Consider the following 22146-nt stretch of genomic DNA (forward strand, 5'->3'; position numbering starts at 1 on the left):
CTTCTGCTCTTAATTAACTTCCCCCATTATCTTCTCTTTGTTCATACAAGAGTGAGAAGTTCTTATTCTACCAGCCACAAGTTTAACCAGCTTCTTCTGCTCCCTGTTCCCAAGAGAACTTCTTCTACAAAACCTTTGTCTTTGTTCTGGGCACAGACCAACTTTGTAGTGGAGGTCTCCTCCTTACCACCTAGCTTGGGTTTGGGATGCCAGAGGCCCTGAGGGAAATGGTGTGATTTTGCAATGGAAATAAATCAGTTTTGTCAGTGCATAACTGCAGAGAGAATAAGAGGGGGAGGGGGAGGGAGGGCAGACTGAAAATAACTTTGGTCTTAATAGTTGCCATTTCTCATCTCCTGTAAACATCTCCCAAAGAACATGGATTTGGACCCTGAGGATCCACAGGTACCTTTCCTCACCTTCCCCCTCCTGACTGACAGCTGGAGTGAGAGTGGAAGTCAGAAGAGGAAGGGTGAAGGCAATTGACTGTCTCTTGGAAAAAACCTATACCTAGAGCAGGCAAAACTTAGCTTTTGCTGATGTGCAGAAACATTCTTGTTGCCACTGCTGCTGGTACTTTCTGTGACCACAAATGGAGAGAAAGTACTTCTGAAAAAACATCTGGTTTTCTCTCAGAGGGAGCTACCACACTTGTGACACACTCACATGAAATAGTGAACTGGTTAGTTGACAACTCACACCTCCATCTCTTCCCCTGTCTCCTTGTCTTGAAGGAGCTCTTGCTGGAGCTGCTGATGTCTGAAGACCAAGGCAGGGGATGTCTCAGGCAAGGGGTGGGGTGAGGTGGATGTCCCTTTGTCCTCACAGTACAACATGACTGTGCGCAGTGAGTCCTTGCTGTGAGCATGAATTCACCTTACAAATAATGGAGTGCTGATTTAAGGCATCCACTGTTAATAATTAAAGACACAGACTTAAATGTGGTGTATTAAAGGGCAGTTTATCCTCAGAACTTGTGGACAGCCATGTGATCATTTCTGGCATTTGACCTGCCTGGAAATCAGATGACCATTTTCCCATTCTCATGAGTCAACAAAATTATGTTTGGGAGACAATGATCCAGTAAAGGCTGGGAAGAATGGGACCTGATAAGACTTTCAGTTTGTTCTTTCATTTTCATTTGATCAAAACTGGTTCCTGCACAAACAGCCATTCCTCAGATATATTATTTTTTCCCTGGTTTTGAGTATCCTGCCTGTTAAGACATTATGTGTCTTTCTTGCAGTCTGGAATGTCTTCAGCTGATGAGTCATCTTATGTGCTTATGCTTAAAAGAGACTAATTACCCTCTGTCTTGACCATAAAGGAAAATTGGGCTGAGTAACTCAGGGAGAGACATCCATTTTATTTCCATTTAAGTTAAAGCAGAAGGATGCCTTCAAGCACTATGGATTGGGTCTGAGTTGTACAGCTAGAATTCCAGTGCAGTTCCTTTGGTGCTATCTAAATCAAAAGGAGCTTTCCCTCAGATTTGCCGGGCCGCAGAGATGCCTGGAGTTAAGTAACAGCATAGAGAAGGGACCTGTTACTTCTGATTGTCCCATTTAGAAGCATTTTGGAGACACTCTTTTAGCTATGGTGTCTTGTTTGATTTTGGGATTGCCTTCGCAGTATTGGCAAAAATTTCTCTCTGCACGTGACTTTCAGTTGCTATCATGTGAAAATATTGAAGCTGGGAAGAGAATGAATGATCAAACATCGAATTGTGGCTTAGTCCAGAATGCCTCTCCCCAGGCTATTAATTTGTGCATCCCTCGCAAGTCCATCATTATTGGTTGCACAGTTTTGCAAGTTATTAATAAATAACTAGGAGAGGTAATGTTCTTTGCTGCGGTGTGCCATCAGCCCATTTCTTACAGCCTGCACCTCGAGAGTAGATTGACGGTGGCTGGTATTTCTGTTTTGCAGATGTTGTAGAGTTTTGCAATGGAAAGGCTGGTATTTTTGATGAGCTTTTTTTCGCTGTTGCCAAATACACAGCAAGCACCATCGTAAGTATATTTTGTTATTAATTCTTCACTTGTAACAAATCCTTTGAAAGAGAAAGTAGGAAATGGTAACAGACTTTATAGAAGTTCAACAAAGCCTTTTTCTTGGACCTTTGAAAATCTGAGTAACCTTAAATAGGCTAAAATTAAAAAGCTAAGACCTGCCCTTTTAAAGCACTTTTAAGGAGAGAGATCGCCATTCAGTAGCAAATAATAAAAATGTCCTACTAAAGCAAGATGTTCACACTGTTATTGCTGCTTGTTCATCTTTAGCTTATGACATTTATTGGCTTGAAAAATCTTGGTAAAGAATAGCTCTCTTTTCTGTAATTGAGATATACATTGCAGAAAACAAAGGTTTCACGTTTGGAACAGCTTCATGATTTTTCTATACATATCCTGTATTTTAGTGGAGATTCACGTATGTTGATACTGGTTCTTCAGTTGGAAATAGATGCAAGTCTTTGAGAAAACCTATGGAGCATATCTAAGGTCCTTCAAATTGACATTTATCTGTAGGACAGAGGTACAGGAGAAGAGATTCTTGCTTTATTCCAACCAGGATCAAGTGTATTCAGGTACTTGCTATAGCCAGAGGAGAGCATTGATGAAATATTTAGGCAGTCAGGTCAAACCCTCCTCCCGCTCCATGTCAGCCCATCTTTGAGCCTCAAATACTTATTTCTATATTTATGAGGTTTTAACCAGGTGCAGACTCCTGCCTGACATCTGGTGTTGACCTCCAGTGTCCACATCAGCCCCACAGAAGCCAGATACTGGGTACCTATGGTACACCTTGAGTACCATACACACTTCATCTTCAGTGAAACACAGGCTTTGTCATTTGTGATAAAATCTTAGTGGAAATGAGGACTGAGGGTTTTTTTCTTTAAGGTAAATGGATGTGGGAATCATAAAGTGCTGAATGTATTAAGTATATGAAACTGGACATTACATCAGGAAAACATCATGACACTTCAAGACCAGATCTGGCTTGTGTCTGGCTGGTTGAGATCATGGGCAGTGTGCGCTAGTGACCACGTCCGTGGGAGCTATTGCATAGGTAAACTTTTAAACAACTAACTATACTACTGTTAAAAAAGACCCTAAATTTCTGTAGGCTATGGCAGAGAGCAAGCATTACACTCTCTTTTCCGTATGTCGAGATAGGTCTTGTGTCAACTTTTGCTAGCGCCAACAGACTCTGAGTGGGTCATGCAGTGACACTTTTAGAGTAAAATCCCTTCAGTGCCACTGAGAAAATACAATGAACACAGCTGAAAATGATCTTTCTTCTCAACATTCAACCACTTGAATGTATATAGAGGCCAAACCTGACTAATGAGTTAGAGAAGACAATTAGACAAATGAAAACAATAAAGATCAGGATCATGCATTGCATGAGAGTAGATGTAACTGAAAGACAAGTTTCATCTTTCATTGTAAAGTGGAAACATTAGAAAATATTTTCACAAATGGATGGATAAAAAATTTTTCACGTTTATTGAAGGCTATTCTGGTTTTCTTTCCCGAGATCATTATGTTTGTGTGAAGGCTCAGACTACCTGTGATGCATTTCATGAATCATATAGGAGATGATTCTTACTTATTTTCACAGAGCAACATGATTACTATAAAAAAAGGAAGTGAATTTATATTTCCTTTTAAAAAATAAATCAGCTTTTTTCCCTATTTCTACACCCCACTTTTCATTTTATAAATTTAAGAAAGAAGAAACCTAAGAAAAAGTTCAGACAACCCATTCTGATAATGGTGAAATCATTTGCCTTTTGTTTTAGAACCTTCTGCAGAATAATCATTTTCCAAAAGCAGCTTTCTTGAGCTCAGAACTGTGCTTTGTGTATGTACCATCATATCATTAAGACACAGCTCTTCACATAGTTCTCTGATTTTTGTGTGTAAAAGATACTTGAACAAAAGAGGGCAAGAATGATGATCTACATTTTGAAGGGCACAAAATTAATTACCAAGAAGCACCAGAGCAGAGTTAAGAATAAAGGAAAGTAATAAAGAGAAAAAACTAAATCCCAGTCAGTTTAGCCTCTAACTCACTCCTTCCCAGGGCTGTGATCTCACTTTCCATGATCTCTCATTACCAGGATCTCACAAACAGTGACATCTCAATGAAGATCAACCACTTGCAAACCCCATACATGGAAACTGATACCTCCTGACATATTAAAGCCTAAGATGGCATAATGTGGGTGCTAGTACATGAGCATACATGACTTCATAGTACCAAATATGTATTTATGAATATCTATTAAGTGTCTCAGTGCATAGCCTAGTTTTGTTTCCGGAAAGTTGAGTTTATAGAACTTTCTCTGAGTTAAACCAGGCTACAAACAGCATTGGCAGTCCCTGGGAAATAGTGCAGGTTTTTTTCTCTACTCTGCATAGGGACTGATCTTTTGTAGGACCTAAATGTGATGGTTCTGTATTTGGAGATCAGTCGGAGAGAAACTGTCTTCTTTTAATCTCTACTTTGACTAACAAGGGGGGTGGACCAGGTGATCTCTACAAGTCCCAAGTTCAACTATTGTGAGAGTTGTTTTTTTCTTTAAAATTTATATGTTGGACATTCTGCTGTTATGAGAAAATCAACCTACATGCTGGATAACCTGTTTCTATGTTATTTTAGATTTCTTATAACTGCCCCAAATGTGGTGCATTTGGGCGTACATGAGACAGTAACAGTTCAAGTCCACGGAGCACAGGGCCCAGTGCAAGTTACTGCATACTTCAAAGATGATAGAAAAAATCAGCTCCTATCAGAGAAGTTTGTCTTTAACCTTAACCAAAATAACAACTACCAAGAGATGAAAAAAGTAATGGTGAGTCTACCATCATACCGATGTAAATGTTTTAATCTGGTGATAAAAAACACAAAATCTGTACTAGGAACACAACACAACACGGAACCCTAGAGACAGGTGACAAAACACCAACAATTCCAGTGACAGCAGCACACTAATAAATCAATGCCTAATATGATTTCAGTGGTGATTGGGAGTGCTTGGTTTTGCCCAACAAGCAAGCTCAAGATTTTTTCACATGGTCAGGAAAGATCTTTTCATTGCTGTAGATCAGTGATGATATTAACTTTAAAAACATTTATTATTGTATCACTGTTTGTTGTTCTGTATTGCTTAAAGACTATATTCAAGCCTTTGGGGTACAGGTCATTTTTACAAAATAGAAGAAATCTTTAAAAATATGCAATCTCTCAGACAAAAGCCTGTGACATTTCTGCAAACCTACAAGTTGATTAATTCCTCTTTACATCCTGATTTGCATCTTTTGCCTTTGACATGGATTTTGAAGTTTGCCAGCATTTAGTTCGGGCCTGCTAGTTTGGGCTATTTGGTTGGGAAAATAGCTCTGATTATTCCCAAAGCCAAAAGCTGAGCTTTCAAATCAGGTTCCTCTTGAGCATGATGTTTAGAAACATTATATTAACCTGCATGAGGTAAATCTCTAATTTCACAGCCAAGATTTTAGCAAATGAAGGATTACAGGTTGCTGCTCAAGCTATCAAATGACATGGTAACTGGAATTTAACATGCATGTAGACTGAAGAAAAGCACTGAGCTGGAATTACTGCCATCGGGCAGAAGAACATGTCTTTCCATGGTGGAAAATGGGGGATTAGATAGTATTTCTACTTAAAAAGAAATACTCATCTAGGAAGAAAGATGTAATTGAGTATCTTCTGTTGAATGGTGATAATAAAAATATTTAAGCACTTTAGCTGTCTTTGGGCCTCAGCTGTGTGGTTCCAAAGTTAGCAAGGTTCATATCTGACTCTGTGGGGTTTTTCCTTTTGTCCTTTTCAGATCAAGCCGGGGACTCAGCAACAGGATTTGTTCAAGAAGAGTAATCAGTCATATGTTCTGTTAGTCACCGAAAGCAGGGAGCTTCATAAGGACATCACTCAAACAACTCGCATCCTCCTGTCTTCCAAGAAAGGCTACATTTTTATTCAGACAGATAAGCCTATATACACACCAAATTCCAAAGGTTAAAATACAAATGTTGCACTTAGATGTTAAATATAGATGTCACAAGGGCTTGATTAGAAAAAGTGATATTGACTTGATCCTCCCTAGTGTAAATCCTTCTCATTTAACTCCAGCTGTCTCTGTGCTTACTAGCCAGTTCAGCTTTTAAACTTGCATTCTTCAGCCAGGGCTTCTTCAGGGTCTACACTGCACATTGCAGCGGCCCGTGTGGAAATGCCACTGGAGTCAGAAAGTCATTCTCTCTTCTAACAGGAGCCAGACAATATCTACTCATTTTTGTTCAAAAAGCTTTATAGCAACTTTCCTTTGGAAAACAAAATTGTGAGAAACCTGCAAAAAAACCCCAATTACTTCTACTTGCAACACCTGCAATAAGTATCCTTTGCACTTCAAGAGCACAGCTGTTTTGTTACTTAACACTCTAATTAAATAATAAGAGGGAAGTAAAAAAAGTTCTTGCATTTGGTTGCATGCCTTGACTGCAGAAAGAATACAAAAGTGAGTGAAGCTCCCTGAGCATTTTTTAGAATTTGCTTCAAAAAGGTATCTGTTTGGTCATGTAATATACAAAGCCTGTGGAAGAATACAAATTTATTTTTTCATTTTTATTTATTTTTTTAGAGTTGTTTTCATTAAAAGAAATTGGTTTTTTTCTAAATTCAGTAACTCAGTTTAGAGCTTGTAATAATTACTGTCTGGACAGGTCAGAAATATATATATATGTGAGTACATTTTTTCTTCTGTTAAACAGTAAAATACAGGATCTTCGTTCTGGACAATACTATGAGGCCAATAGATGATACAGTTACAGTTGCTGTGCTAGTAAGTATACAAAAAACACTGTCAATGAGTGCTTGCACAAACTATGATAAACTTCCACAAAAGATCCAAGAGTAAAACTATAGCTATGACTCCTCTCCAGAAACAGTATTTACATGTTGTGAGATACAACTAGTCATTTTTGGCCAACATCAGGAGCACAGAGGGACACGTAACATTTGACTATTAAAGTAGGAAAGTAAGCAGAGCATTTTCTCTTCCTTAGGACTAGTATAGGAACTTGAGCTTTTGGATGTAAATGTTTGACACCTGGAATATAATGTTATGCTTGTTTTCTCTCTCTCAACAGAACTCAAAAGGAATGGTCGTGAAAAAGTCAGACCGGAAAATCAAAACAGTGTTGAGTGAAAGCTTTGAAATACCTGACATTGCCGAGTATGTTACCCCTGTGCCTTGTGCATTAAAACAGTTCACATCTCAAAATGTTGCTATCTTCAAGCTAAAAGCAAGAGTCCTTCCCTTCTCTCTGTTCCGCTCCCTTGTTTTTCTCTCTTCTCTTTCTTTCTTGTGTATTGTCTGCTTTACCACTTTTTTAGAAGAGGAGGTGCACTGAGGTAGACAGTTTTGCTCTGTTCACACCTGGGAAGCACCACGGCACACTGTCAGTGCATGACAGCAGGGAACCCAGCATAGTCCTGCTCTGGAGCCTCCTGCCGTGCAGGGTCTACACCTGAGCTGGTCACCCCACACTCCCTTCTCTGACACTGGGAAGTCAGTCACACATTTGGGCTGTGATTCATCTGGCCCGTTTTAGATGCCTGTGTCAGGATGAGAGGTACCATGTCCCAGCACTGCCTGTTTCTCTCCATGGCTGTTAGAGGAGCCTGAGGGCACCCAGGCAGGTGAAAGACCTCGTGGGCTAATGTCTAAAGTGAGGAGGATTAACTCCACCTCCTATTAGCAGGATCAAACCATCCAGATTCATCCCCCTTACCTGCTGAAGTACTTAAGATTTTTAACTGCAGAACTGCTTGAATTATCTTTCAAAACTGTCTTTCACCATGGAGCAGAGACTGAGCCTATGGTTAATAACTTTTTACCTTTAAGCACCTCACCTTGGAGAGGTGAGTCCAGAATTTAAAGTTAATATGCTGCAGTTAGCAACGTTTATCCTGGTAAGGAACAGTTTAGCAAACTCCTTCAGTATCTGTTCAACTGTATGACCACATTTAGGAGAGTAAATCTGTAAGGGCTAAGTTTGCAGAGTGTAATTAATTACCTCTGATTTCAAACAGTCAGACTTTTACTTAATATATAATGTGTTCTTGCATGCTAGATTGATTTTGACGTCACAGCGAAGATAAGCTATAGGAAATACAAGATGAGTTCTCTGTTTCTGAGGGCTTTTCAGAGGCAGTGCATGTTACACGTGGTTTGCAACTATGTTATCCTACAGTTGCTCATAAAATCTTCTTGGGTGTTTCCTAAGACGTTTGAAAATATGTTGCTGGGTCCCCCCAGCAAAGAGAAATCCATTAATGAATTAGTTCAGAATGAGATCAAAGCAAGGAAAATATCAGCATTTAGTGATAATTTAAATATATTAGCATCATAAATTATCTGAGGAGTCCCAATTAACTATTCTCTGCTGAATCTGAACTTTAGGCCTGGAAATTGGAAAATCAAAGCTTGGTTTCATCAACATGAAATGTCTAACGTTTCTGCTGAATTTGAAGTTAAAAAATACGGTAAGAGAATATTTAATTTGCATTATAAATATGGGAAGTCATCACTGTGATAGAAGCTATACTGCAGTGGTTATACCTGGCTGTAGTTAAGTACTAAGGACAAGATTTACAGGGTTACAGTGCCTCATTACTCTCTGATGCACAGAAGAACTCTGGGTTTGGGTGCCTGTGCCTTCCACTTACATTTGAAAAAATCATTGCAATTCTGACTAAAGTTTTCAGCGAAGACTAAAATGAATGAAAAAAAAAAAGCTACCTATTTTATCTCAGTAGACTTCAGTTTGGAAGTTGGTTAGAGTTGTTCCTATACTTTTCTTTAAAAAAGCTTCTCTAAGTGTACTGTGGAAAAAGTAAAAATGTAAAAATTTAGCAATCTGAGGTAAGAAATGTCTTGATTTATTTCCACTGAAATTATGCATTCTTATAATATTTAGTGTGGGTGCTGTGTTGGTTGCTTTTTCTTCTTAAAAGCAAGAGAAAGCCTGAGGATTATATAATAATCTCAGTTTAACACACCTGGTTTTGCCCTAGCTAGTGGATGTAACAGAATAGCAGAGACTACTGCATCCTCTGCAAACACCTGCATCCAGGAGCCAATTGCTCTGGCTACATCTGCAGTGGCAAATAGTTTGGCTTTATAGGAGTAAATTGCAGAGTGTCACAGCTCATGTTTGCCCTCAAGCCATTTCAGGGTGGGTTTACTTCACACTGCTTGTAGTCCAGCACACTTAATGCCCATGAGCAGTTAGAATTTATCTTCTGGCTTATTTATGTTGTAAATAATTGATTTTTGTGTGCTTGAAGACTGTTCCACTATGTGAAGCAAAGTAGAAAAAGGGAAAATGAGCAGGGGATTTGCTTCAGAAGTGCACTGCTGGTTCAAACCAAAACCTTCTCTCAGTGCAGCTGCATCCTCTCAGTGGGTGTTGCCACATGCCAGGAGTTTAAGGTATGTTTGAGACTTGTATGTCATGACCTTTTGTCTTCTTTTTTTTCATGCAGAACTTCCATCTTTTGAAGTCAAACTCATCCCAGTTCAGTCATACTACCACATCTGGAATGAAAACTTTGTGTTTGATATCGAGGCAAAGTAGGTGTGCTTGCAGCAAGACTGTTTTAGGAGGTGGATAAGTAGATAATGAACTTTGCCATTTATTCTTTTTTCTTCTCACTAACAGCCAGCTTCTGGCTTTTCTTGAATCTGATGTTAATTTTATATACTCTCTGTTTCCACTACTAACTTGAGACACTGGTGTAAAATCCTACCTGGGTCCAAGTAGTGGTGATCAAAATGGAACAAGGTTTTCCAAATATTTCAGTTTGCTAGCAAAACTAAATTTTATTTAAATAAGAGTGTTGCCTTTTACAAACATACACATAACTAATAGTGTAAGAGTATCTTACTGATAAGTCACCATTGGATCGTTTGTGTCTGTCCCAGTAGCTGATGGGGATGGCGGAGAGGAAACAGTCAATACAGAAGGGAGGAAAGATCTAGGTATAGAAATTGCTTATATAAACAAACAAGAATAAAATAGCCTGGTCTGTACAACCAAAGCTTGTGCCTTTATTAAGCACTGACAGTAAATAGCCTGGTAATTAATTTGGCTTACAGTAACCTTTAGTTAAATAGGCATTAAATGTTAGCATTTAGCTGTATGAGTGCATGTGACTAAAGCATCATCTAGTGATGTTTAGTAAACACCATAATCATTTGTGTTTCATTTTATGTTTGATTCTGAAAAATCTTCCAAACTGAGAGCAGCAAACAAATTATTATTACACTCAAGCACTATTTAGTATCTTTTGAGATATTATTTTTCAGATTCTTTCCTTATATGAGGAATTATTCTCATACAGTAGGAGCTTTGTCTACATTTGAACGTGATACCAGAAAAGATATTTAAGCCATCTGGGTAGTAAATTAAACAGTTCCAGGAAAGGTTCCTGAGCCCCAGAACTTGGCTGCCGGTGGCTCAGCTGGTGCATGGCACAGGCTTGGCCTCAGCCGTGCAGCAATCCCTGGACAGTTCCAGAAAACTCCCTGGGAGGATGCATGGACCAAGGTCCACCCAGGTCTGCATGTGGCCACCCTGCTGTGGAAGACAGGGGGATTAATAGAGCGGTGCCAGCCAGCCACAGCCTCCAAGACAGCACTGTACTCGTTTAATTAACCTGGCCTAAGCAGGGGGCAGTTCCTAGATTTGCTACATAGCCTGTGGCACTGTATCCAGCTGGAAGCCTGATCCTCCACAGCCTCAGTTCTAGTAGGTTTTGTTTCTGGTCTGATTTCAACGCTGGCCAGCTTATACCATGTCAGCCTTCTGTCCGCTGTTCTTTTGCTCCTCACCTTGACCATGCTGGTCCTTCCCGCCCCCAGCACACCCTGAGAGAGCAGGCAGAGCCCAGTACCCACCGCCTTCTGCTGGGCTGAACAAACACAGCTCTTCTAATCTTCTCTTGATCACCTTCCTTTGTTTGTTTCTATTGAATAATTACTAGATTTAATCATGATTAGTTGATATTGTGATATGAAGTGATATCAGATTTAATATTTTTATCAGGCTTTAATATTTTAATTCTTTCTAAAGCTTTCTCTGCATGTTATTGCAGCACTCAGTTTTTACTTTATGGACTGTGCAACTCCTTTGTATATACCTCACTACTCATTAACACCATAATTATTTAAGAGGAAAAAATGGGGTTGAATGACTGGATACTCTTCTTTTGTCTATTGGAAAAGGTCCTAGAGCTGCTGCACAGGCCTGCCTGACTTTCATCAAAATCAACATAGGAAATTCCCGATAACTGAACTTCCATCTCTGAGCTAGCCATGCATGTAATGAACAGTTATTTGGTATATTGACTGTTGTTTCCTGCAGTTACTAGTTCTGGCATTTTAATCAGTTTTCATAAGAACTGCCTCTGAGTCAGTTTCATTGGTATAGATCAGTGCTGATCAGGTCAGTTTGAAAGCAGCTTTGCTTAAACAAAAGTATTACAGATCTGAGATACAGCAGGATTTTCACAAGCAAAAGATAACAGCATGGCTGTGACAGGTCTCATGTAGCACGTTACATGCCATGCTGCAGGAGGGTGCCATCTGCCAGGGTTTCCTTGAATAAGGAACCTGCCAGGTGCAACAACATGCTCTCTCCTGTCTCCCCATGACCTGCGTGGAGAGTTCAAGGGTGCTCTGGCCAGATACCTACCTGGCAAATATTTAACTTACAAGAGGTCCCTGTGCTATACTGCCTAAATCCGTAGGAGAGATGCAGGGGGAGGGCAGTCTGCCTAATGCAGGGACGATGTGTCTCTGGAGGTCTTCAGAGGTACCAAATACTTTATATTAGTCCCTGAGATGGTTCTCTGGCCCCCTATTTTAAATGTTGTGCTTGTGAGGTGTCTCATACAAAAGAGTTAGCTGCTCATCCAAGCTAAAGAGACTGGATACCGCTCTTGTTCCCTATGAAAGGGCTGAGCTGTGTGAGACTTCACTGTGCAACTAAAGTTCTCATTAATTTGTAAAAATAAAAAAAATGTGATGTTACTGTGGTGTAAATTTTGTCAGCTGATGTCTCCACCTGTGATTCTGCCGATGTAATTTACACCCTATATTTCTCTGCACTTGAAATCATCACTTTATACAGTCCAGTAAAAGTCTTCATGTTTGAGTTATCAGTGAGCGGGACAAATTTTTGTTTCCAAGCTACTAGTTACAGATGGGGTGCCTAAAGACATCCCAATTTTATTTCAGCATAAAATTATTTGTCTGATTTATGATTGCCTTTTATTAATGTAATGATCCATCTGCTCACTTTTCTTCTTTTCAAAGACACTCTTATGGGAAAGGGATTCAAGGTGTTGCATATGTGCGATTTGGCATAATTGATGAAAATGAGAAAAAAATCTTTATTCCAGGCCTGGAACAACAGCTATCTGTAAGTAGTGGAGTTCGGTGGAGCTATTCTGATTTATCCCACGTGAGCTGAATATTGTCAGAAATATCAGAATACAGATCCCTGTAATACCATAGTCATGCTATAAGCAGCAATTTTTTTTATTCTAATGGCAACAAACCAGTAAAGGGTTGTCTATTTTTTTTTTTTTACTTTCGATTTAGATTCAAAATGGAAAAGGAAGAGTTACTTTAAATACAACACATTTGGAAGAGAAATTAAGAAAGAGTATTTCAACTCTGGAAGGTTTTCATTTATATGTTGCTGTTACCACTGTAGAAACAGCAAGTGAGTACATTATGCCTTAACTGATACAGTCTGTAGTATTTACATTGATCGTTCTCTAGGTATTTGCTCACAGCAGGGCTAAGCATGTTGAGTATGCTCCCAGGCACCTTAGAGCTACCCACAGATGAGCACTGCATGCAATTAGACGCAGTAGTCAGTGGGTGATTTTGGTTGTAGTAAGTATTTAGTGCTAGTCTTGTACCTCTCACCTTACCTCATAACTTCAGTGCTGACCTCTGAAGCTGAATCTGTGATGAAGATGGCCTTTCCAAAATCGGCAAGACTTTTCTTGTTGTTCGTAGGGACACTGATCCCTTTTATTTTAGATATCTGAAAGTAAGGTATCTATTCAGAGCCCAGGCACTTTATATAGTCACTGTAAAGAATGGATAGGTTAGACTGCACTCCAGAGGTGTCTGTTCCCATTGACTATAGAAGGAGTCTAGTCACTTAGCCTAGAATTACTAGAATTCTAAAAATTACTAAAAATCCAAAGTATTAAGTAGGATTCCTTGGAATCCTAAAATTAAGTCAAATGTATTGCAGCTGTGTGGTTCTGTAGTATAATCTACTATAGGTACTTATGCTGCAAAATTTATCACAAGAGCAAAGGAGACTCTAAGACCTCCTGTTACCACACCAGCATAATGGACATAAGATCTTATGGTGTGGCGTGGTCTCTACCACCCTGTGCATGCTTCCTCTTTCTGCCACGGGTAGGCTGCCTCCACACTTGTGTACTTGCTGGGTTTGATATTAATTATATGCATAACAGGACAAGGCTGGTGGGCTTTACTGACACTTCTCAAGATGGGAGTATTAAAGTGGAAAATAAGGACATTGAAAGTATATCTCTAAATGCACTCAGTTTAAAGCAAGCCATGTAACTTTTTTTTTAGAGGTGATTACGGGTAGTGGTTTAACTAGAAGTTAACTAGAAGAATGAGCAGTTTAACTAGAAGAATCTTAGATGGGAAGCAGATGCTCAAGCTGTCTTGTAGGTGCAAAGTTGCAGAAGATGGTATCAGCTAATATTAGCTCTCATCAGCACTCAGAAAGAAAAAGAAAAAAAAAAAAAGCTCTTTCAGGAAATTAAAATTTTTACATCCAACCCTTCCTACTGATTCTGAGTGACTTTTACATTGTGCTTTGATGTAGCCTTTCCCAAAGAATGAAGCCCCGATGGCTTGGAAAGGGAGGTGCACCACCACAGTGGTTCCTGTGGTACCAGTGTGCTCTGTGTCTGCAGACACCTTGTTCCAATCAGTGTGTTAGAGGGAGATTTTCATGTTGTGAGTTTTGCAGGTCTCGATGCCTGAGCTGTCAAGAGCACACACCTGCCACTGCCAGCTTGCTGGAGCACCGCACAGGTTGCCCTGTCCTTGCACTGGCCTGTCTCTGTGTTCCCCATCTGCCTGCACCCATCTCTTCCTCTTCTCAGGACTCTTTGGGGAGGGATCATATTTTGGTTTTCTTTATATGTGCTGGTAAAAATGCAATTAATCTTGAAAACAGAAATGATGGATGCTAAAGTAATGAGCAAGTACATAGTTATTGCTCCCATAGCAACACATACTGTTTGATATTAACAGGTGGTGAGATAAGGGAAGAAGAACTCAACAATGTGAAGTTTGTGAAGTCTCCTTACACTGTTGATCTGTCTAACACCAAAAAGTATTTTGTGCCTGGAGCCCCCTTCTCTGTTGTGGTATGTAGTACTTAGCCGTGTCCATCTGCCTCCATAACAAAGGATTTATATCTGCCCTGTTTATAAATTTCTTATCTAATCCAGTGGGAGCTCTGTAGGACACAGACCTTCAGGAAGAAGCCCAACAGGAATAGGTCCAACACAGAGCTACTGTTTGAGTGTCTGGCTTGTCTCATTTCTGTACACACAGAGCCTGAGCAGGGAAACTAAAGCCAGAAAATACAGGTTTTCTGGTCTGGAAGTCATTTGTGTGCTACAAAGTTTAATAAAACATGTAGCAGTCTCTTCCTCACCTCAAAATCAAAAGATTAAAATAATAATGTATCAAGTTAATCCCATATCAAGTTAAAATTCTGAAAACTAAAACAGAGTATTATCTTTTTTAAAAAAAATGTATTGAAGTTTTTGAGGTTTTAAACTGCACACCAAGAGTTAAAGTTAGAAATTTACCTTGTAGTACTTAAGGACAAGTATCTCTGGGATCCTCTGAGATCCAAAAGAGGCTAAGTGAAAATCCGGGGCAGCTGTTAACCTGTGTTCACAGATTTTTACTTTAGCTGGAGTCTAGCTGAATCAATTGCTATTCTTTTCTCTCAAAGCTCAAATTTTCAAACGCTAATGTTTGTATTTCTTCTCACTTTATAAAAATAATTGCTTCTTGTTTGTGGGCACTTTTTAAACCCAGGCATTTCCTTGAAGTAACAACAGAAAACCACTTTTTTTCCAATAGGCATCTGTCACTTTGGTTGATGGCTCTCCTGCTGCCTCTGTACCTGTCACTGCTACTGTTACCGTGCCTGGAAAATCCCCAATGAAGATGACTGCACTTTCTAATAAAGAGGGTCTAGTCCCCTTGGCCTTCAACATCCCTGGAGATGCTCAGATGCTTCAAATAATGGTAAAGAAAACCCAAACATCCATGTTTAAAAATACACCACTGAGAAAAGCTTGTAAGTCAATTACAAATGACTGTGAAAATTATCAGTATTCATTAAATTAGCACAGAGGGTGGAATGTGATTTCTTACACCACCTGCACAGCTTTGTCCAGATTGTGTAAGGTATGTCAGAGAGACCAGGGGCCTGAGGGATGTCTCACTGAAATGAAGGACACTTGTACATTGGAGCATTGGGAGTACATACATGGGTGATGGTGGTGCTTTTTTTGTGGTTCAGATGTGCATTTTCCTGGCGTGAAGGATGGAAATAGGAGTGTAAGGAATATCACCATGAAAAGTGACAGAAAATGATGAGAAGCAGGTGAAGGAAAAGATCCTTGAGCATTGCAGACAGTAGGCTACATCTGGACACTCAGAGGGTTCAATTACATGCATATATAAAAAGGAGGAAAAGCTGCCTAAGTACAAAATCACCATGATTTTGAGCTATTGATTCTCATTCAGAAAGAGCCAAGGCTCAAAAATATCAGGTGCAAATATATCAAGCGACAAAATAGGGTGAGAGAATAAAGTAATAACATCCTGGTGTTTAATGCCAGGTTCTGCTGATGACGTCTCAGCAGTGATTCATCTCATTTCCCAGCATCTTCTGGATAACTTGGCAAGATATAAAGTAAAGGTGACACTTGATACTGTCTCCTGAGGGACACTTTACCCACGCTGTCCTTTTTTTTTTTTTTTCCCTGATAGGTAAAGGCTGAAGAGGGAAAAGAAAAATTAGAATCACCTGAAACCAGCATCAGAGCTGAAAGATACCAGTCTGCTTCTCAGAACTATCTCAGCATCAGCATCCCACATACTGTTGTGGCACCTGGAGATAACTTGCACATCACCTTGAATGATGTTCATCAGTCTGGCAGTGGAAAGATTGACTATTTCTATTATATGGTAAACAAAATACCAGACTATCAGTAATTTCTTCTAGAAATCATACAATCCAGAACATCTGTCTAGTTACTAATGCGTGGGAAACCAGAGGGCATCCAAAAGAGGCCAACAGAGATGATGAGTGTCCTAACACACCTGACCTACCAAGACAGGCTGAGGGAGCTGGGCTTGTTCAGTTTGGTGAAGAAGCTAAGAGTGACTTTAATAGCAACCTAAAATTACTTGAAGAGGAATTACAGACATAATGGAGAAAAAATTTCCTAGGTGGTGCCAAGTGATGTAGTTAGGGTATGTTGAAGGGTACATGAATAAGGGTATGAACCTGAAAGGTTCGTTTTGGAAAAACATTTTCACTAGTCATGAAGGCAATACTGGAAGAGGCTTCCCAGAGAGCTTAGGGAATTGTCATCCTCAGAAACATTCAACACTCAACTAGAGAAAACAACATCCGACCGGATCTCACACTGGTGATGGCTCATCTTACAGCAGGTAGCTGGACTAGAGATCTCCATAGGTCCCTTCCAGAAACTGTATAATTCTGCTATTTTTATATGTCTGGGGGCTCGTAATATACAAATCTTTGTAAATTTTTCTTCTGAAGAAAGACACATAAGTAGAAATTTTAGTCTGTACTTTCTAATACAGTCTAGAGCAAAGAGGTCCAGAAGGGGTAATGTTTATCTGCATAATTACGTGGATATTTTTGAAAGATATTAAACTGACAGCCTTTAAAGCTGAAATTCTAGACAGATAACTTTTATGATGCCTGTGACAGTTTGATTTTTCTTAATCCAGATCTCGTTCTTTCCTACTCCTTCCAATCTGTATTCTTTCCTTGTAATAAGCCAATATTAAATATTACTTTTATTGTTCTGAGTCCCATAAATAGCTTTTTTCAGCTATTACAGAACTCTCCACCTTGTTTTGGGCAGATCATACATATGCATAAGATTCTGTTCCAGCAACCAGAAAAACTAGTCGTATTCTAGGGGACCTTAAATATCTCAGAAAATGCCTTTTATAGTTAACTATTGTTTATTTCATGAATAACACATGATTCTTATATTACCATGGTTCCATATGACCTGCACCCAATGTTAGTTAACAGGTAGGTCAGTGTTATTTCCAACAGATGTTATGAAGGATCACTGAAGGCATTGGCTATTATGGCCCTAAATAGCATCCTGAAATTGGGTCTGAAAAGCAGTTCTATAGATGGGAAAGCGAGGAAACAATCCTGCTCAGCCTGGGACAGGAATGCAAAGCATTTATTTTGCTGAAGGAGACAAATGTGTTCATGGATACATTCCAGGAGTGAATCTGTTGAATGTCAAATGGGTTTAATCCCTTTCTCCCTCTCTTCATCTTAATTTCCCTTGACAGCTTAAATTTCCCAGGTTGATAAGCACTACAGGCACCAGTTCCCACTTATTTTTAACAGAACTCTGATATATTGGAATAATTCTATTCCTAGGAGTTAAATTTATGTTTTGGGGGGTTATTTTCATTGGATGGCTTAGCACAGGGTTGGAACTGCTGCTGCCAGGCCCTGGGAAGGTGCAGTGCTGGGCAGGCAGGTGCGTGGGTGGGGTGGGGGAGACACGGCTGGAGCTCAGCGGTGAGGCTCTCTCCCAAATTTCAGTCACCTAAACAGAGGCAGTGAGGATTTCAGACCAGGCTGCAGCATGTCGTTGTTTCCTCCTGAAGCCCTTTCATTGCATGTTTAGGAAAGCTGCATGTATTTTCTTCTGGGAAGAGCACTATCGGTCCTCCCACTGTGTCTGTTTTCTACTCCCCTGATGGCCCATGAGTAGAATTAACATAACACAAGAAGAAAGGAATTAAATAGTAAAAGATGGGCTGAAATCAGTTAAGGGCCAATCTGTGATACTTTATCCTGAATAATACTTTTTGTGTGAAACCACCAGCTCCAATCTTTCCACGCTGTCTAAAAGATTCAGTACTGCTTTCAGATTAAATAAAGCTGAGATCCTCCCGGGGCTTATGACTTGTGATTTTAGAAGACAGAAATGAGACTCCCATCTGGGACCCCCTTTTCAGGCTGTAAGACTGAGTGGAGGGTGGTAGATTTGCATTCAACCCCCCACCACAGGACCAGTGCAGCAGAGGTTTACCCCCACACTCTCCTGTGCTAGAGGCACTGCCTGCTGGTCTCCTCCAGGCTACTGGCATGCAGGTTGGGAATTAAAACTATTAAGTGCCATTAGAAGAGAATAAATTTTAAACAGAAAATTCTCATAAAATTCTATATATGTACATAAAATCACGGAACATAGTGCTCAGTTTGGTGTGTATTCACAGTATTTTATTTCTGTTTGTTTCTGCCTTGCAGGTTGTAGCAAAGGGACAAGCTGAGCTTCTGGGAAGGGTGCCATCGTCAAACAAAATAATAAACATTGAAATCACCCAGAAAATGGTGCCTGCCTTTCGCTTTTTAGCTTACTACTTCATTGCAAACAAGGGACATCAAGAGATTGTCGCTGATTCTGTATGGGTGGATGTCGCGGATGTCTGTGAAGGAAAGGTACTTTCAAAGCAAGTAGCTTCTGTTGTTGTGTTCAAAAAATGAAAACAAAAACATGGGGTATCAGCAGAGCAAGTGCAGGTCTGGGGTTAAGAGGCGAAAGGCATTTCATTTTCATTGAAAAAGGCAGCCATCAGGATTCTTGCTAAAGAGTATAGCTGGGAAAGGCTCCCAAAAATGGTGGTGGAGACAGCTGCCTTCCCTGGGAGAGGCTGTGCATCGCGGAGATGAAAAATATAATTTCATAGAGATACATCCTCATCTGCAAGTGTCTATATGTTAGAAATCTGCAGGGAAACGTCAACAGAATCATTGAGATGGAGAATTCCTTTATATTTTTGTCTTTTTGTAGTCAGAATGAAAGTGAAGCAATTTATTAGGGGAAAAAATAATTTAAAGTAATTTTTCAAGCTTTTTCATTCCTGCTAAAAGTAATTTTCTGAGATTGTGTAGCACTTCAAAAGCTGTTTAAAAAAAATAAGTTTACATTAAAAAAATCAAGTGTGGGCAGAATAGGAGTCTTTCTAAGCCTTTCCTCCACCTTCTTCCTCCTCCTTTTTGGCACCGTAATTTAAAGTGGGGGGAAAAAAAGACATGGGATTTTTTCCCGATAGCATGAAACACAACTGAGGAAAAGTATTAGCTGTCTAAAATTACTTTTTCCAAAAAAAAATGTTTATTTTTGGAAAAAGAATGTGATAGTCCATTGGGAAAAAAAGTTTTCAAGAAAAGTTACCCTTCTTTAACAGAAGCCAGTTATTCATTCATAAAATGTCAAAACCCAGTCATGTTCAAGTTAGCATTTCTATTAATAATCCCCTATTAATTTCATAATCACCATGGCTATTTCCTCCTAAATTACAGAAGTGTCTGCATCAGACATGAGCCAGATCTGAACCCAGTCATATTGAAAAATTCAAGTGTGAGATAGAAAGGAGGTACTACTATCACAGACTTAGGCAATTTAATTTTGTACAAAGGTTAATAAGTCCTTTGCCCTATTGCATGGCCGTTTTGTTTCCACTAGAAAATAAAAAAAATTACACTGAAGGACCTAGTTCAGCAAACCCCTTATACATACTTTCAATTCCCATTGGTGTCTAAGTGTCATTGAAAGGCAGTGTCCGATACCCTGCACAGACACATCTTTTAACCCTCCCCCCTTGTCATCCTCCAGTGGGAGATACCTGCATCTACATCTTCCAAAACACAGGATCCCAGGCAGAAACACCACAAAACAGGAACACCCCCCAGCTTCTGACTACTGACAGTCACAGCTGTCACATTTGACAGTGCCCTGGCCCAAAGAGTCTTCACTTTTTATTTTTATTTTTATTTTTATTTTTATTTTATTATTATCATTATTATTATCATTATTATTATCATTATTATTATCATTATTATTATCATTATTATTATCATTATTATTATTATATCATTATTTTATCTTTTTGTTCCAATCTTTTCTGTTTAGATTAAAGTGAGAACAAGACAAGAGACATATGAACCAACAGATGTTGTCAACTTAGTGATTGAAACGGACCACGCGGGAACAGTTGCCTTAGCTGTGGTTGATAAAGCAGTTTTTATTTTGAACAAGAAAAATAAGCTTACAGCCAAAAAGGTAAGATATCTGTAAGAGGAAAATAGCATATCTACTAGTCAAGCAAAATTTTCAGTTACTAATGGGGTGATCAAAATGTAGTTAATGCCTATTAATTGCTTAATCACAACTTTACTAAACTCAGAAATGTTTTTGCTTTTGCCATTTAGGATCTATTTAAGATGAACAATATATTTAAGATGGGATATCCATGCTACAGCAGACTTTAGTAAGCAGAAATTAGTAAATTAAAAAAGCTTTACTTGAAAGCACTCCCCAACTAAAATATGTCTCAGTTTTAATCCCAGTTTCTAAATGCAGCTTGTACCACCAGACCACCAGTTTGTTTTGCTTCTGCAGGTCAAAGGCTACAATAATTTTTTAAATATATATTAAAAAAACCCCAACATTTTGGAAGTGTATACAGTCCACCTATGCTATTTTATTTGGCAGGTATTTAATGCTATGAATTCGTATGATCTTGGATGTTCTCCAGGTGGTGGTGCAGATAGTGTTCAAGTTTTTACTGACGTTGGTCTGGCCTTTTTATCAGATACAATTAAATCCAATGTTCGGGAAGGTAAGTGCAATCTGCCCTTTACTTTAGATGTTTGTACAAGACCACTATAGGTCTGGGGAGGCTGACTGCTTAAAAGTCAGAAACATTTTATCATGATGTTGTAAAATCTCCCTTACCTGTGTGGTTTTTCTTCTTCTGCTCTTCCACTGAATGCCTGCAGCTCAGGTAGCCCAGATTCTGATTGCTGGTCCTTGGGTGTCCAGCTCAGCTGGGGCAGGCAGCAGCTGGTTAGGGCTGTAAGGTAACTCATCGAACCATGGGTCTTCTGTGAACGAGATGGGTCCTCAGGTCAATCTTCCACAAGTGACCCAAGTCACCAGGCTGTTACTGTCATAGTATCATGACCAAGCTCTTCTTTTCTGCTTTCCCAGGCTATAAATGCCCTCAGGTTACCAGAAGGCAGAAGAGATCTTTTGATTTTCACAAGAGAATGTCAGGAATTGGTATGTCTGCTCATGTGGGTGGCCTGAAAGGCTTAGCAAGGGGAGGTAAAGGGATCTGGCTGGGATCTAGGAGTCACGAAGTGATGGGATAGTAAAGGATACCAAGATATTTACAGGCCCAGTTCTTGCATGAAGTGCCATAACCCAGCACAAGTGTGTATGCTATGCCATGTGACCTGATACATCATTTATCAAAACAACTCCAAAACAATTTATCAAAACAAAACCGTGTGTGGCCCAGCTGCAAATGGAAAATAATTCACTGGTTTATAATCCAAATTGTGAGATACTTCTACTAGGTAACATATCATGGAATCAGTCATGGCTTTAAAGTTTTTCTTTTCTTTTTCTAATTATTTGTATGGCCAGAAAATATTTTATAGATCGTATTTATTTTTTCCTTGACATTCTGCTCTGAAGTTGCGCTGGCTTTGGTACCATGTGCTTCCATTAAGAAAAAAGCTAGTAAAATATTTGGTCTAAACTTTAAAAAAAAAAAAATAAAAATTACAGAAATTTATATTTCCTTGCCAGAAGACAAAAGCTTGAAGCTGGCATTGTCCTTACTTTTGAAATCGGTCTCTTTATTCAAGA

General features: G+C 39.3%; 1 protein-coding gene across 1 annotated transcript in view; it reads left to right on the forward strand.

The window, feature by feature from the left end:
• The first annotated feature begins 1861 nt into the window (after positions 1-1861).
• LOC102048743 (complement C4) overlaps positions 1862-22146 on the forward strand; it is a 46520-nt gene continuing 26235 nt past the window's right edge. The window contains exons 1-16 of the mRNA XM_005446497.3: positions 1862-2012; positions 4672-4864; positions 5867-6050; positions 6804-6874; positions 7182-7267; positions 8498-8580; positions 9583-9670; positions 12416-12521; positions 12704-12827; positions 14420-14535; positions 15266-15433; positions 16184-16381; positions 18735-18926; positions 20401-20550; positions 20983-21109; positions 21481-21552. Coding sequence (XP_005446554.1) covers positions 1948-2012; positions 4672-4864; positions 5867-6050; positions 6804-6874; positions 7182-7267; positions 8498-8580; positions 9583-9670; positions 12416-12521; positions 12704-12827; positions 14420-14535; positions 15266-15433; positions 16184-16381; positions 18735-18926; positions 20401-20550; positions 20983-21109; positions 21481-21552 — 2023 coding nt within the window. The 5' untranslated portion in view covers positions 1862-1947. The remainder of the gene's footprint in view (positions 2013-4671; positions 4865-5866; positions 6051-6803; positions 6875-7181; positions 7268-8497; positions 8581-9582; positions 9671-12415; positions 12522-12703; positions 12828-14419; positions 14536-15265; positions 15434-16183; positions 16382-18734; positions 18927-20400; positions 20551-20982; positions 21110-21480; positions 21553-22146) is intronic.

Source organism: Falco cherrug, chromosome 2 (assembly GCF_023634085.1).
Source record: "Falco cherrug isolate bFalChe1 chromosome 2, bFalChe1.pri, whole genome shotgun sequence".
Classification (NCBI taxonomy): Eukaryota; Metazoa; Chordata; class Aves; order Falconiformes; family Falconidae; genus Falco; species Falco cherrug.